This window comes from Letharia columbiana (assembly GCF_014066305.1).
Source record: "Letharia columbiana isolate WasteWater2 chromosome Unknown Sc0000015_s0, whole genome shotgun sequence".
Lineage (NCBI taxonomy): Eukaryota > Fungi > Ascomycota > Lecanoromycetes > Lecanorales > Parmeliaceae > Letharia > Letharia columbiana.
The window spans coordinates 511,812-526,639 of NW_023501054.1; the positions used below are offsets into that span (position 1 = coordinate 511,812).

Sequence of the window (14,828 nt, forward strand, 5' to 3'; positions counted from 1 at the left end):
AGATAAAAAAAGAATTTCTAAATTTAGTCTTATAATAATTAAAGCGTAAGAGATTTAAATAGTATTTATTAAAGTTCGCTCGATAGCTCTAATTAAAAATAGATATATATTATTTAATTTTAAAATAACTTTTTTATTTTCTTTAAAATTTCGAGATTTTTCTTTTAAATTATAGAATATAATATAAGCTTTTAAATAAGAGCGAATTACTAAATTTAATCTTATAGATATTTAAAGATAAGAAATTTAACTATTACTTATTAAAGATCGCTTATTAAAGATCGCTTATTAAAGATCGCTTATTAAAGATCGCTTATTAAATTTACTTTATAGCTCTAATTAGAAAAAAATAGTTATAAATTTAATTTATAAATCTTTACTCGTAATTACTATTACTATAGTTATTACTATTATAATTATTATTATTATTAATATATATAATAGAATAAGATAAGACTAAGCTTAAAAATCTTAAATTTATATATATAGCTAATTATAAATTTAAAGTTACTACGCTCTTTAATTAGATCGACTAAATTATCGCGAATAAATAAATTAATATTCGTAACTATTAAAAAAAAATCGCTTATTAAAGTTTACGCGATAGTTTTAATTAATAAATAAATATATATTATTCGAATTTAGAATAACTTTTTTATTTTCTATTAAAATTTTAAGAGTTTTCTTTTAAATTATAAAACGTAATATAAGCTTTTAGATAAAAAAAATTACTAAATTTAGTCTTATAGATATTTAAAGATAAGAAATTTAAATATCGTCTATTAAAAGCTCGCTCGATAGCTCTAATTAAAAAATAGATATATATTATTTAATTTTAGAATAACTTTCTTATTTTCTATTAAAATTTTAAGATTTCTCTTTTAAAATTATAGAACGTAATATAGACTTTTAAATAAAAAAAAGAATTTTAAAATTTGATCTTATAGTTCTTTAAAAGTAAGAAATTCAAATATCGCTTATTAAAGATCGCTTATTAAAGATCGCTTATTAAATTTACTCGATAGCTCTAATTAAAAAAAACGATTATAAATTTAATTTATAGATCTTTACTTATAACTATTATTATTATAACTATTACTATTATTATTATAGCTATTATATCGAATTTATTAAGTCGTTAATTAAAATAATAATTAGAATAGTTATTTATACTTTTAAATATAGAAAATATATTAGTATATATAATAGAATAAGATAGAGCTAAGCTTTAAAATCTTAAAATTATATATATAATTAATTATAAATTTAATTAGATCTACGCTTTTTAATTAAATTAACTAAGTTATTATAAATTAATTAATTAATATTAATAACTATTAAAAAATAATAGATATATATTATTAATATATAAAATAACTTTTTTATTTTCTATTAAGTTTTTAAGATTATTTTTTTAAATTATAAAACGAAATCTAGGCTTTTAAATAAAAAAAGAATTTTTAAATTTAGTCTTATAATTATTAAAGCGTAAGAAATTTAAATATCGCTTATTAAAGTTTACTTAACAGTTAAATAGCTCTAATTAAAAAATAATAGATTTATATTATTAATATATAAAATAACCTTTTTATTTACTATTAAATTTTTAATTTTTTTTTAAATTATAGAATAAAATGTAAGCTTTTAAATAAAAATAAATTTTCTAAATTTAGTTTTATAATTATTAAAGCGTAAGAAATTTAAATATTACTTATTAAAGATCGCTAATTAAATTTACTCGATAGCTCTAATTAAAAAAAATATATAAATTTAATCTATAGATCTTTACTCGTTATTTTATAATATAATATTATAAATATATTATCTCGTAATATATATTATTAAGATCTCGAATTTATATTAAAAAAAGATATAATATTTAATTTTATTTATATTATACTCGAGTATAATATAATATTACTTAATATAAAATATCTCGTAAAATATATTATATCTTTTCGACTAGTAGATAGAGATAAAAATAAGTTTAATAGAGATAAATAGATATTAAATATATATATCTTATTTAAAATAAAAGAGATATACTTATTATATATAAAAATTTTTTTAAAAAAAAAAAAAAAAAAATTTATAATTTTTTAAATATAAAAAAAAAAAAAAAAAAAAAATTTTTTTTAAAATTTAAAAAAAAAAAAAAAAAATTAAAAAAAAAAAAAAAAATTTTTTTAAAAATTAAAAAAAAAAAAAAAATAATAAAAAAAAAAAAAAAAAAAAAAAAAAAAAAAAAAAAAAAAAAAAAAAAAAAAAATAAAAATAAAAATTTAATTAAAAAAAAAAAAAAAAAAAAAAAAAAAAAAAAAAAAAAAAAAAAAAAAAAATAAAAAAAAAAATAAAAAAAAAAAAAAAAAAAAAAAAAAAAAAATATAAAAAAAAAATTTATTTTTTTTTTAATTTAAAGTAACTATAATTTTATTAACTTAATTTATATTTATTTAAAATAAAATTAATATATTTAATATATGCTATAAGTTCATTCGAGGTAAACTATAAGGTGGGTAAGCATATGACTAAAGCTTCACCCCTCCCGAACTTTTTTTCACCCTGAGCTGTAACCCGAAATGGATTTTCGGTGGTTGCCCTCCAAATGGGTTGCCGCAATCGGCTTCTGACAAATCCATCTGCCGTTACGACAAATTGTTGATTAAAAAGCATCCTGCAGCTTCTAACAACAGTCTGTAATAGTCAGCACAATGGCGACAAAGTATATATTCCTCCTTCTTTCCCTTGACTCTCTCTACTCTTCCCATCGTCATCATCTTCCTCCTCCCTCTATAGCCAGAACCAGCCAACATCACAATCGCCCATCATGTCGCCCAGCCTTTTCGACCCCATCCACATCGGCTCCATCCCCCTCTCCCACCGCGTCGCCATGGCACCTCTAACCCGCTACCGCGCCAACGATGCCCACGTGCACACCTCTCTCGCTACAGAATACTATGGTCAGCGGGCCTCCGTCTCTGGAACCCTCCTCATCACTGAAGCCACCTTCATCTCTCCCCGCGCCTCTGGCTACGCGAACGTGCCTGGTATATACAACAAGGATCAGATTGCGGCGTGGAAGAATGTCACGGATGCGGTTCACAAGGAGGGCAGCTATATATTCTGTCAGCTGTGGGCATTGGGACGGACGGCGAAGCCGGAGATTGTGAGGAAGGAAGCCGGCGAGAAATGGTTCGCCAGCAGCAGCAGCGTCCCTATGGAGGCTGGGACCGAGGAACCGAGAGCCCTAGACGAGGAAGACATCCGGGGCTTAGTAGGAGACTACGTGCAAGCTGCGAAGAATGCGATTGAGGCTGGGTTCGATGGCGTGGAGATCCATGGCGCCAATGGATATTTAATCGATCAATTTATACAGGATGTGGTCAACAAGAGGACGGATGCGTGGGGTGGAAGTGTGGAAAAGAGATCTAGATTTGCCCTTGAGGTTGCCAAGGCGGTCGTTGAGGCTGTCGGGAGTGAGAAGGTGGGGATCCGGTTGAGCCCCTTCAGCACATACCAGGGGATGAAGATGGCACATCCGGTACCGCAGTTCAGCCATCTGGTTGAGGGACTCAAGGAGCTGAAGCTGGGCTATCTACACTTGGTGGAGTCGCGCATTTCAGGCAACGCAGATGTTGAGACCACAGAAAGAGTTGAGCCTTTGCTGAAGATTTGGGGCAAGACGAGTCCGGTGCTTCTGGCTGGTGGGTTCCAGCCGGACAGTGCAAAGCGCGCGGTTGAGAAAGAGTATACCGGACAGGACGTCATGATTGTGTTTGGCAGACACTTCATCTCGAACCCGGACTTGCCATTTAGGATTGAGAAGGGCATAGAGCTGACGAAGTATGACCGTGACACGTTCTATAAGACCGGAAGCCCCGATGGATATGTCGACTATCCTTTCAGCAAGGAGTGGGAGGCGCAGAGCAAGCTGTAGGTGATGGCATGACAAAATGGGACTTTTCATATTACCTCCATAGACCATGGGCATAGATCAGACCATCTGTTTGGGTCGTTAAGTCCTTTTTCTGATGCGCCTTTGCACGCGAAGAAGCTTTGAATGCTACGATCCGACCACTGTCTCAATCAAAGACTTTGTCTTCATGCATTACCCCAGAATGAATGGCTTCGATGGCGGTAACAGTGCCGACATCGGCCCGGTACTGATGTGACAAAACCTAGCGTTCAAGACCGGCAGCATGATGGGCGCATTTATCATTTCACTGAGCCCCTTCGACTGAGATCACCCGAGGGTTGGGAACAAGTAGGAGTTCTTCGCGGGCTGAGACCTAGCGGAACGAGAGTCGCAACAATAAGCATGTGTTGCACTTTACTGGTGGCTATCCTCTATCCATGGGTGGTAGTACGGTCACGGTGGAGGATACGGTTATGGATAGAGAACGTAATACCGTATCACCCATCTCAAAGACAAATCTCCATCAGTAGCATATACCTTCTCGTAGATTATAGATTCTGCCCTTGAATAGATCGTCCTGCTCAGGAGAACAGAAGATCAATTACCACTGCTATCTACTACCTTTCTTGTCCCCCTTGCTACTGGTACTGCCGTACTATCATCTATCAAATCATTGCTCTCGCTGATAGCTCTTTGTTCTACAAAACCACGTCACCATCGCTTGGTCTCGCGGTCTTTTTAATTATTTACGCCCCAGTCTCGTTTAGTTTACATAATTATTAATGGGATGCTTGAACAGTCAGATGTATTGTTCTAATTCTTTTCGCCATTGATGGAAGCTTGACCATGAGGTGAATGATACAGCACTATAAGTAATGTGTACTCTTCACAGATAAATCTTTTATTCATTGGTGTATATGTCTTGTTCAAGGATTATAATACTGCACCGTTGAGGTGCAACAGATGCGTTGTCTATTGTGTAATCGCAATCGAGCTACAACTGTACAGAGCGCACTCTTCCTCACATGTTGCAAAATTGAACCAAAACTTTCAGAATAAGCCTCCAAGTGTCTGTCCAAAAGTGCGTCTGTTGCCACACTTTCTAATCCTTCCAGGCCATCAGGGTTTCTTTCTTAACGCTCCCATCTTTGGCCCGCAAATACTATACCTCAACGCCACCAGATGACAGCCTTCCTCCTGTTCAGGCGATCGCGCCTACGATACCATAGCGGTCGTGACTATTCTCCTCGCCGCCCTTGAGACACTTCAAACATCTTACTCCGCTGGAAGAGACGCGTTCCACCGGTGAGCCTTCAGTTGATCCTTCAAGTCCAAATGGCGCCACAACCTTCATAACCTCTCCTCTGCGTTCACCCGGTTTCAGATAGTCCAATGAAACGTTTGCTAGGGTCATCGAGACACGGCTGGTGAGTTTGTCAGCAGGTGTTTATTTTCGGGAGCGGCTCAGATAGCTACCTGTTGTTCTGATGCTGCTTTCTTGAGTAAAGTAAAAGGGTACCTCCAGCTTTAATCGTCAACTCTGCATTCTGGACTATGGAAAATTTGACCAGGGCAGAAGCATAAGTACTTCCTATCACCTTCGTATTCGACGCTGCTCAAGCTGTCAATGTGAAGCCAAATCTTTTTGGAATGATTGAAATGCCCTCTTTCAATCGTGTACTCGTCTCCGTAGCCTTGCGCACTAAATTTCGCCAATGAAATGCTCCCTGTGGCCTGTCGCATACACATTTCCTCCTCATCCAAGTCTTCCTCGAGGACTACTACGAACCACTTGACATATTCTTCGTCTAGTAGTTTGTGGTTCATCATAGACTGCTCGTGCCTTGCTTTCATGTCTTGGAGGGTGGATTTGCTTTCTTTTTGTAGAAACAAATTGTCTGGGATCGAGCCAGGGAGTTGAATGGTGGCTCTGGTAAGGTTTGACAAAGTTGCGAAGAGGTAAAGCACGAACTGGATGTCAAGACCGTCAGCGTGCTCGTGCCAGGGACCCATTGACATCCGAGGCTTCCCACCAGTGGACCAAGTCGCAATCTCATTTTCGATGAAGACGATAGAGACATGCTGGAGCCGCGTGATAGCTCGCAGAGCCTTGCAAAGGTCTTGGATATTTCTGAGGGTGTTCATCATATCAGTGGGGCGGTCCGGATGTGGGGGCTAGATCTCAAACCTCAGATGTGGGATGTTGGCGTAGTCGTTGCGCTGGATCTGGCGAGCTCGAACGGATGATTTGGCTAAGCCGTCAAAGCCGGCCTCTTGCCACGTGATTCTGTAGACATAGTGCTTCCGCCGTCTCAAGAGGTCCAAGACCTCTTCAGATGTTTGTTTACTGACTAGTAGGAGGGGAAGTGTGAAGTTGCTATACTCGCTAGGGAGGATATCCTCGTGTATCCGCTTGACGTCTGGACATGACGCACTTGGGAAAATATTCTTCGTACACCTGTAGGCGTAGCTCGAGAAAAAGAGCGAGGAACTTGGAGTAAAGGGTGACGGATGGAATGTTTGTTGCCATATCCGTAATTGTGAGGAACCTCGTGGATGTAATTGTATGCCGAATTTCAATCAAATGAAAAGAAGAGTTTTAGCTGGAAGTGAGGCCTGTTGTTGCTCCGGTGTTGTTGATCGGTGATTTGTGTCTTGTCTTACAGTTAGGTGCTGAAAAGATCAAGACACAAATATTGCTACTATTGATGAGTCACAGCCAATGCCCAGAACGCGTAAACAGAGTCTTACGTGATTGAGAGATCTTTCTACCTGGTCACTTTTAAAGGATTTCTCCTGCCATTTTTATATGTATACTTTAGGAGTTTAGCATCGTCCGTTAAAGCTTCCAGCCCTGTCTCAAATCCTGGAGTCAGAGTGAAATATAGTTCCACTTCTAAACAACTGATGATTGGCGAATTCGATAGGAGGCTGACGAGGTTCCGAATCACGTTCGATTGACGCATGGTTGCACCAAATTGAACTTCGTCTTCAACGGCGAAATGACAATTGCCGTCAATCCTCAGAGGAGAGCTTCTTCATCGTCGAACCATGCTTCGAACGAGAGCTTCTGAAATCTGGCAAAGACGTGGGACTCCATATGGCCAATCATCCGTCGGAGGCATAGACCTGTACACCTCTTGCATCACGAGAGCCCATTCCGCGTAGAAATTGCGTCGCCATACATTCGATCCCCCATGTATGATACCATGTACACTAGACGTGTCCGAGAAGCAGACGACATGGCAAGTTTCCATGCCACTGATCGTTTTTGTATATAAGAACGGGCGCGGCCTCGAAATCTATGGCGCGACTTGTCCGTAGGATCGTAGGATACACGCGTCCCTGCCCCTGGGTATTCCATTCCCACTCGTGCTCACGCCCCTCGGCCTTCTTTTCCAGCTCTCTTTCGTCGTTGTCTCTGTAACCCTCGCTTACAGCTTTTCTCCCTACAGTTGTATGAGGAGTGTGATTTCAAGAAGCGGTGGGATTGAAGAGATAGCGGTATACTTGTGAGCGGATCTCTGTAGACCGCGGTCAGTATTTGAGTTGGGCCAATCGGTCAATAACGTTAACAGCTCATCAGGTTAAACACAAAAAATTGGCACTTCGTACCAGCCGGGGTTTCGAGGGTGATGCCATACCTAGATGCTGGTCGAACATGGCGCCATCCTCCAGTCCCATTTCGCATTGAGGATGGCAGGCTGCCGAAACACCTCAATTGGTGCAATGCCCCAGGCTTTACAATTGCAGGTGCTGATGGGACTATGCTTCAGTACACGGTCAAACAGAAGTCTGCTAACACAATCCCATACGCGACGCGAGGCGCTAACGGCTTGGCATTCTCTATGCCCTCAAGCCCACTGTACGTTGGTAAGGGATTAGGAACAGGCGGCAGACCCAATGCATGTCTCAGCGTCTGGGAACCACGACCTAGGTATGCCACAAGCCGTTCGACCTGCTAAAAACGTATACAAAAATTGTGCTAGCTGCGCCACCAGCGCTGACAGCTCGTCCGAGCATGTCCTTACGCAAAGCCTGCCGTGCTTACTTCTCCCAGCAACGTCAATCGTACAAGTTGACCCTCTGCTTCCTCGATACATGGCCTCGTTTGGTCCAATAATGTCACAACAAATGCAACGTCGCCTTCAATGACTGCAGACTGCCTGCCTCGAATGTGCTAGCTACAAATTGCTTTCTTGCATCCTCCGTCTTCGAACTCCGTCCCAATATCCAGCAGGCTATGCACGGGGCACCAAACAGGAAAGATAATGGTTGCCATTGGCAGAACGAGGAGGGTACCCGAACGAAGATGGTAACGTCCCAACAACATAACCCAGTGTGGGATCAAGCCGGCAGCCGCAGAATCAGACACGGCTCTTACCAACAGGTTGCGCTCTTCCCTGGGTCAGACGGATCGGTTGTGGATGCGGGCACGTGCTGATGGCAATGAATCGAGCGGGCATCTGGTATCTCACATCGCCAGAAGACATCCGTGGAGGATGCAGGGTGCTGGATGGGGGATCCTGTACGATCTCATGATACGAGTCCGCCGGAGTCGTTGCCGAAGCGGGGCAGAGTCTACGTACTGCGGCTAGACAGCGACACCACCTTGACGGTGTGGTGACATTGCTTCTCAACCAATAAGGAAGCCTGTGGGATGTCGAGAGAAGGCTCCCACAAATTGTGAGGCAAAGCACAGAGGCGCACAAAGTCACCATCACAAATCGTCTTTGAAGACCATCAGAGACCACGGCTTGGTCACACTGTAATTTGCGCCACCTGCCATCCCCGCCCATAGGCGTCCTCGGAAAGCGTGGCGTGGTAGTCAGACTCTGGCGCCCGTTGAGAAGCGGAAGATCTTCCGAGGGAGCTTCGTGGTGAAAAGTCTCATCAATAGGTAAATGCTACGACATCTTGTCCACTTGGCCATTTCATCGACACACCGCCAGAATCCTGGTGAATCCATCGAGGTCAGGCCTCGAAACAATGATAGGATGGCTCTTTGGCTACAGGCTGCTCCTTAGTTGCATTTCTAGCTCCTCTGCTTGCTTACCATGCAGCGAAATCTAGGGGAGTAAAGACGGATTCCTCCGACGCGAGCGATCATGCGCTACATTGGACTTGCCAGCACCTCGCTACACGACAACCAATGGAAGCCTGTGTGGCAGTGGCCCGATCTCCGATGCTACAGTATCTTTGTGTTTTCCTTATTCCTACCGAGGACAAGCGCGGGTGGGCAGTGAGACCCTCTCCTACCGTTATCGATAGCGGGATTTATGACTTGCACTATTTCTCCGATGGCTCTTCCAATCTAGGTACTTTCTTTTTCGTCGCGTTTACTCGATTCGTTCGTCCGACATAGAAGGAGGAATAACATGCCGGCCAAAGATCTTACAATATGGTTTGGCTGGCAAAACACTACCGCCGATCTCCAAGCAAGAGAATGCACGTGCGATCTTACCACGGCGTGCTGACCGCATTATAAACATAGCTAAGAACATTTGGCAAGCTCACGATGTCAATCCCATGAGCGGATGATGCATGCCTCGCACCAGCTGCTTGGCTTTTTTGAACGTATAGGGTGGGTCCACGAGGTGCATTAGGGGCAATAAAAGATCTACAGGGTACCGGCAGCGCGTCCAGCCCAGTCAAAGAACATGCATCTTTTTCCAATTCCTGAGTTCCTTCCTCTACAAGAATAGGTCGGATGGATTGATGGTGAATTGTTGAATTGATGGAACGATGGATTGATTGATTGCTGCAGTCATGTCAATCAACGCTGTCTTGTCTCCAGCTTACTTACAGCGCCTCAAGGCGGCCAATGATGATATGCCTCGGCCCACTCATTCGCCGAACGATTCGCTACCCGTTCACACCTTTTACCGACAGTCTTTCCTCTCACATGCACTGTTGATCCCTCTGAATTCGGGACCGACTGATCTTTACAGAAGACTTGCATATTATGCTGCATATCGCAACCTTTTTTAACTGGGCAGGGAGCTACTTTAGGAAGTGGCTTTTCCTCAAGCGACAAATTGCGTCCAGAGTTGATGCGGTGCAACCCACTCTCGAGTCTTGCACCCCGCGCTTGCTGCAGGCTGCATGACATTGATTTCCCAGCGCCAACAAAGCCACCATTCAGCACCATCACCATAGCTCTTCTCGCTACTTCCAAGATGCTCATTGTACGATTCGCTGGAAGACATAATTCATGGTGCGCTTACAACTCGCCTTATCTAAACCGAATGGGCAAAGTCGCCCGACCCCACAATGCATCTGTTCTATTCTCGGACTCGGAATCTCTATCCTTCCCGCCAAGGACTAGGTCATCATGCATACTACGACCCTGTCAGCATTGGAGAGAAAGAAAGAAGAGAAAAAAAAAGCCGCACGTACACACTTTACCCGTACGTAAGGAGATGCTCGACCGCAGACGGCCCATCTTGAATTCGCCTACATCTCCGGCTAGGTTGTCACCCAGCTCACCGCACGATTCCTGTAAACAAGGCGGTCATTATTCGTTCTAAGGTTTCGATAGTCTTGCAGATACGAGCTGTCAGCCTGGTCCTTGTCTTCTTCATCCTTCTCGTCCTATGACCACCATGCCGTCTCTACCGCGACTCTCTTGCTTGGCGTGACTTGTTTACCTCTTCTCTCATATGCCTCTCGAGTGCCTTCACTTTTAGGCTTTCTTTCGCGTTGTTTTCTTGTAATTGACAGCGCACATGTGCACTTCGAATACCTTCTTAATACTATTCTAATTGTCGACTCGCCATTACACCCCGCTTTTCAAGATGCTTCGACGCCTTGCCCTGATCCTCTCCCTCTCCTCTCTCTCCTCCCTTTCTCATTCCAAACCCATTACCGCTGAGGCTGCCAACGCTGGAGCTGCGTCCAACTCAGCGGCCAGCCAAGGAAAACTCTCAACCGAGGGCTCTACAACCTACGATGGCGTCGCGCTCGCTGGGATTGAGGCGGCCCCTGCGGTCTCAGATGTCATTGCCGCCGCTATCTCCCAAGCCGGCTGGACTATCGTTGTCGACAGTCAGCAAAGTGCCAATGGTTACTTAGGGACTAACGCCATCGACGGCAACACCTCCACGTTCTGGCACTCCGAGTACTCACCAGTACTTGTACAATTGCCCCACAATGCCACCATTGATATGAAGACTGCCAGCCTCGTCGGCAGCATCACTTACCTCCCAAGACAAGATGGTCAAAGCAACGGCAGGATTGGTGAACACATTATTGAGCTCAGGTAAGCCGGAACCCTTGAATTATTTCGTAGATCAACGCTTATGTCGCTCGCGCGTATGCAGTCCCGACGGCGTCACCTATACAACAGTAGCCTTCGGGACATGGATCGATGACGCCACCCTCAAGACGACGACCTTCACCCCCTTCACCGCTCGGTATCTACGTATCATCGCCCTTTCGGAGGCCGGAAATAGAGGGCCCTGGTCCTCCGCCGCAGAAATCAACGTTTACACTGCCGCCGGTTCCGCGCCTCCGTCGCCTGTTGGGAAGGGCAAGTGGGTCATGACGGTTGATTTCCCCCTCGTGCCTGTCTCCATAGCTCATGAATGGTCCACTGGTTCGCTGCTCGCTTGGTCGTCATATACTCCCAGCTCCTTCGGGGGCTCCCCAGGCACAACCACCTACACTGCAACCTTCAATCCTGCTACAGATCTTGTTACACAAGCCGTAATCACCAACGTGGATCATGACATGTTTTGCGAAGGACTGTCGTTGGACTTCACTGGACGGATTATTGCTACTGGGGGGAAACACTGATGCGGCCACGAGTTCTTATGACCCTACGGCCAGTGATTGGACTGCTCAAGCAGTAAGTTTTTGCTCCCCGGCTAAGGCCTATAGGGTTACAGACGTTACAAATGGGAAACCCTCGCTAAGTTCTAATGTCTCCAGGCCCTGAACATTCCCCGCGGCTATCAAGCCCAAGTGACTACCTCCACCGGCACACTGTTCACGATAGGAGCATCATGGAGTGGAGGCCAGGGTGGCAAGAACGGCGAGCTCTACAGCACTAGTGCCAACACCTGGACCGAACTTTCTGGTTGCCCGGTTGCGCCTATCCTCACAGCCGACGCGCAAGGTATGCATAACTTTCCTTCGTCTGGTCCTAGCGATGGCCGACGACGATGTAAGCATGCTGACGCTTGATTTCTAGGCGTCTATCGCGCTGATAACCATGCCTGGCTTTTCGCCTGGAGTTCCGCCTATGTCTTCCAAGCTGGTCCCTCACAGGCCATGAACTGGTTTCTCACCACCGGAACGGGGTCCCAAACTGGAGTTGGGACCCGAGCATCGGATACCGACTCCATGTGTGGCAACGCCGTCATGTATGATGCGGTTGCCGGGAAAATCCTCACCGTTGGTGGATCACCGGACTACCAAGATTCCAACTCCACCGGCAACGCCCACGTCATCACGCTCGGCACCCCGCCCGCGACTCCCACCGTTCAAACCATCGGCTCCATGGCCTACGCGCGTGCCTTTGCCAATTCTGTCATCCTCCCCGACGGCACCGTCTTTGTCACCGGTGGCCAAGTCTCGGCTGTTCCCTTCTCGGACGCCACGTCCCAGTATATCCCCGAACTCTTCAATCCGGCCAGCAACACCTTCACCCAAATGGCGCCTGCCTCCATCCCCCGCAACTACCACTCCGTTGCGATTCTTCTCTTCGACGGGACCGTGGGCAACGGGGGGGGCGGTCTCTGCGGCACCTGCGCCACGAATCACTTCGACATGCAGATTTGGAATCCGCCATACCTCTACACCAGCTCCGGCGGCCTCGCCACCCGTCCCGTGATCAACAGCATTTCGGCGGCCAGCGTCGCCGTCGGCAAGACTTTCTCCATCACGACCAACGTGGCATGCTCCGCGTTCAGTATGATCCGCATGACCAGTACGACGCATACGGTCAACACGGACCAGAGGAGGATTGCCTTGACGGCGGGGACGACGGCCGGGACCACGTACACGTTTACGGTGCCCAAGGATCCGGGGGTGGCGGTGCCGGGGCACTGGATGGTGTTTGCGCTGGCGGGTGGAGTCCCTGCGGTGAGCAAGCAGCTGCAGGTCACACTGACGTAGCGTGCAGCACGGGATGGATGGGAGGGTCGACTTCGGCGAGATGAGGGATGTGGGATGCGGGATGACATGAACGCTGCACTGCTCGTTACGAGAGCCAGCTGATAATTGTGATAATTGTAATTCCCGATAGCTAAATAATGCCATGATTGACCCTCTCCCGCCGCTTATTCTGCAGCCGGGGTTTCCCAGCTCAACAAATGGAAGGGTCTAAAAGCCAAAGGTCGCCTTTTAGCGAAGCTAAAGTATCTTACCTTAGCTTAGGTACAGGTCATTGCCTAGTGCGGATGGTAGCGGGATGACATGCATGAGCCGGGTTCACGTGGGGGGGCATGACTGGGCTGGACCCTCGTCTAATTTTTGACGAAGGAGCCTCTACTAGATGCATTAAAGCTTCTTGGCATTTTAGAGTAAGTAAGTACTTTAGGTCACCGATTATTGAGGTCCCTACGGTAGGTACCTAGAACAAGTCATTAGCATCACCAGTGAAGCTCCGAAACATCTTCCCTCTAGGCCTCACCGAGCCGATTGCATGCTGAGGCCGAAAACCGGTTTTCAGCTTCGTGATCTTTATCTTTTGGGGCCTTCAACCGGTTGAGGTTGGTTTCGCCTGCTGGAAAACGTGGTGCCTCTGCGTGGCATGACATTTCCTCCAGTCTCTTATTTGGCCTTGGATCTATCTCTTACTGTCTTTTATCTACCGACTTAATGGTTTGGGTTTGAGATTCTGACGATCAGTCCTACAGGCTACCTTGATCTGAAGATCCCAATAACTTATTTAATTTTATTGATTGAGAAGGGTAAGAAGTGTTTTGCCATTTGTTTTGTTTTTTTTTTTCCAGCGACTTAAATATATAAGTCATTTTTAATCGGAAATTAAACGCGCAGTCTAACCCGCCTTTCCTTGACTAAGAAGGAAGGAAGGAAGGAAGGAAGGAAGGAAGGTAGGAAGGAAATCATGTAATGCGGTGTACGAAGGTATGCGAGGCAAATGCAATGTCATGATTGAAAAAAGATCCATAATTCCATCTCTGTCGTAATGCATAAAAGTAATGCATCATGGAAAGTTTAACGGAAATTTAAGAGAAAGGTTTGAACGTACCGAGTAGAAAAGTACTTTTTTGATAAATAAGGCAGTGGTCATGCGGGCTGTGAGCCTGTGCCATGGGCGCCATGCGGCTAGGCTCTCTTGGGAAGACCGATCCGCGCCCTCGGGATTGTTTTGTGGATCATCTTGCCCATGTGTGGGCCTGTTGCCCACGGGTGTGGTGCCTGCGTGAAGTATTGATCATCCGATGAACACATTTTTACTTTACTTTACTATACTTTACGTATGCGCCACTTAAAATAACTTAGCCAGCTCTCCCTCATAACCGCACTGGGTCCTTCCCGGTGTCGGCCCTTCGGCTTCGTTCCGTCGTTCTTCTGGTAATGATCTGCCATCTTCTCGCTCGAGAGAGAGCAAGATCGGAGATGCCCCCGTGGGAAGACTTGGAACATCTACCGTAGTACCTTAGCTCTTCTCCACTGGCCGATAGGAACCGTCGACGACGTTGCGGCTTGCAGGACGCAATGCGAACGCCTATTCCTGCAAGAGTGTTGTCATGATGGCATTTCACGCGGATGGCGTATTCCCCGTTCAACATCCCACGTGCAGCTGGCTGGGCGTGGTACAAGATTTCAATTTCGGGGCTGCAGATGGAGGAGGAGGAGGAAGATCTCGCGAGGCCGAGGACGTCCAGTGGGGAATGCGGTCCTGGCCGCTGATAGTAGTGCGGCTCAACGCTGCATGTGG

General features: G+C 44.7%; 3 protein-coding genes across 3 annotated transcripts; 2 read left to right on the plus strand and 1 right to left on the minus strand.

Moving 5' to 3' along the window:
* Nucleotides 1-2,827: 2,827 nt before the first annotated feature.
* On the plus strand, nt 2,828-4,172 carry HO173_005511 (uncharacterized protein; the record flags this gene model as incomplete). The annotated part of the gene is made up of 2 exons (XM_037307427.1): nt 2,828-3,933; nt 4,052-4,172. 2 exons carry the CDS (start codon nt 2,828-2,830, stop codon nt 4,170-4,172), a joined length of 1,227 nt encoding a protein of 408 aa, XP_037165765.1.
* Nucleotides 4,173-5,443: 1,271 nt separating this feature from the next.
* On the minus strand, nt 5,444-6,064 carry HO173_005512 (uncharacterized protein; the record flags this gene model as incomplete). Its single annotated transcript, XM_037307428.1, has 1 exon — nt 5,444-6,064. The coding sequence occupies one exon, from the start codon at nt 6,062-6,064 to the stop codon at nt 5,444-5,446; it is 621 nt and encodes a 206-aa protein (XP_037165766.1).
* A 4,649-nt stretch (nt 6,065-10,713) lies between these two features.
* HO173_005513 (uncharacterized protein) lies at nt 10,714-13,036 on the plus strand (the record flags this gene model as incomplete). The annotated part of the gene is made up of 5 exons (XM_037307429.1): nt 10,714-11,177; nt 11,239-11,667; nt 11,726-11,765; nt 11,849-12,035; nt 12,111-13,036. The coding sequence occupies 5 exons, from the start codon at nt 10,714-10,716 to the stop codon at nt 13,034-13,036; spliced, it is 2,046 nt and encodes a 681-aa protein (XP_037165767.1).
* Between the last annotated feature and the right edge of the window lie 1,792 nt (nt 13,037-14,828).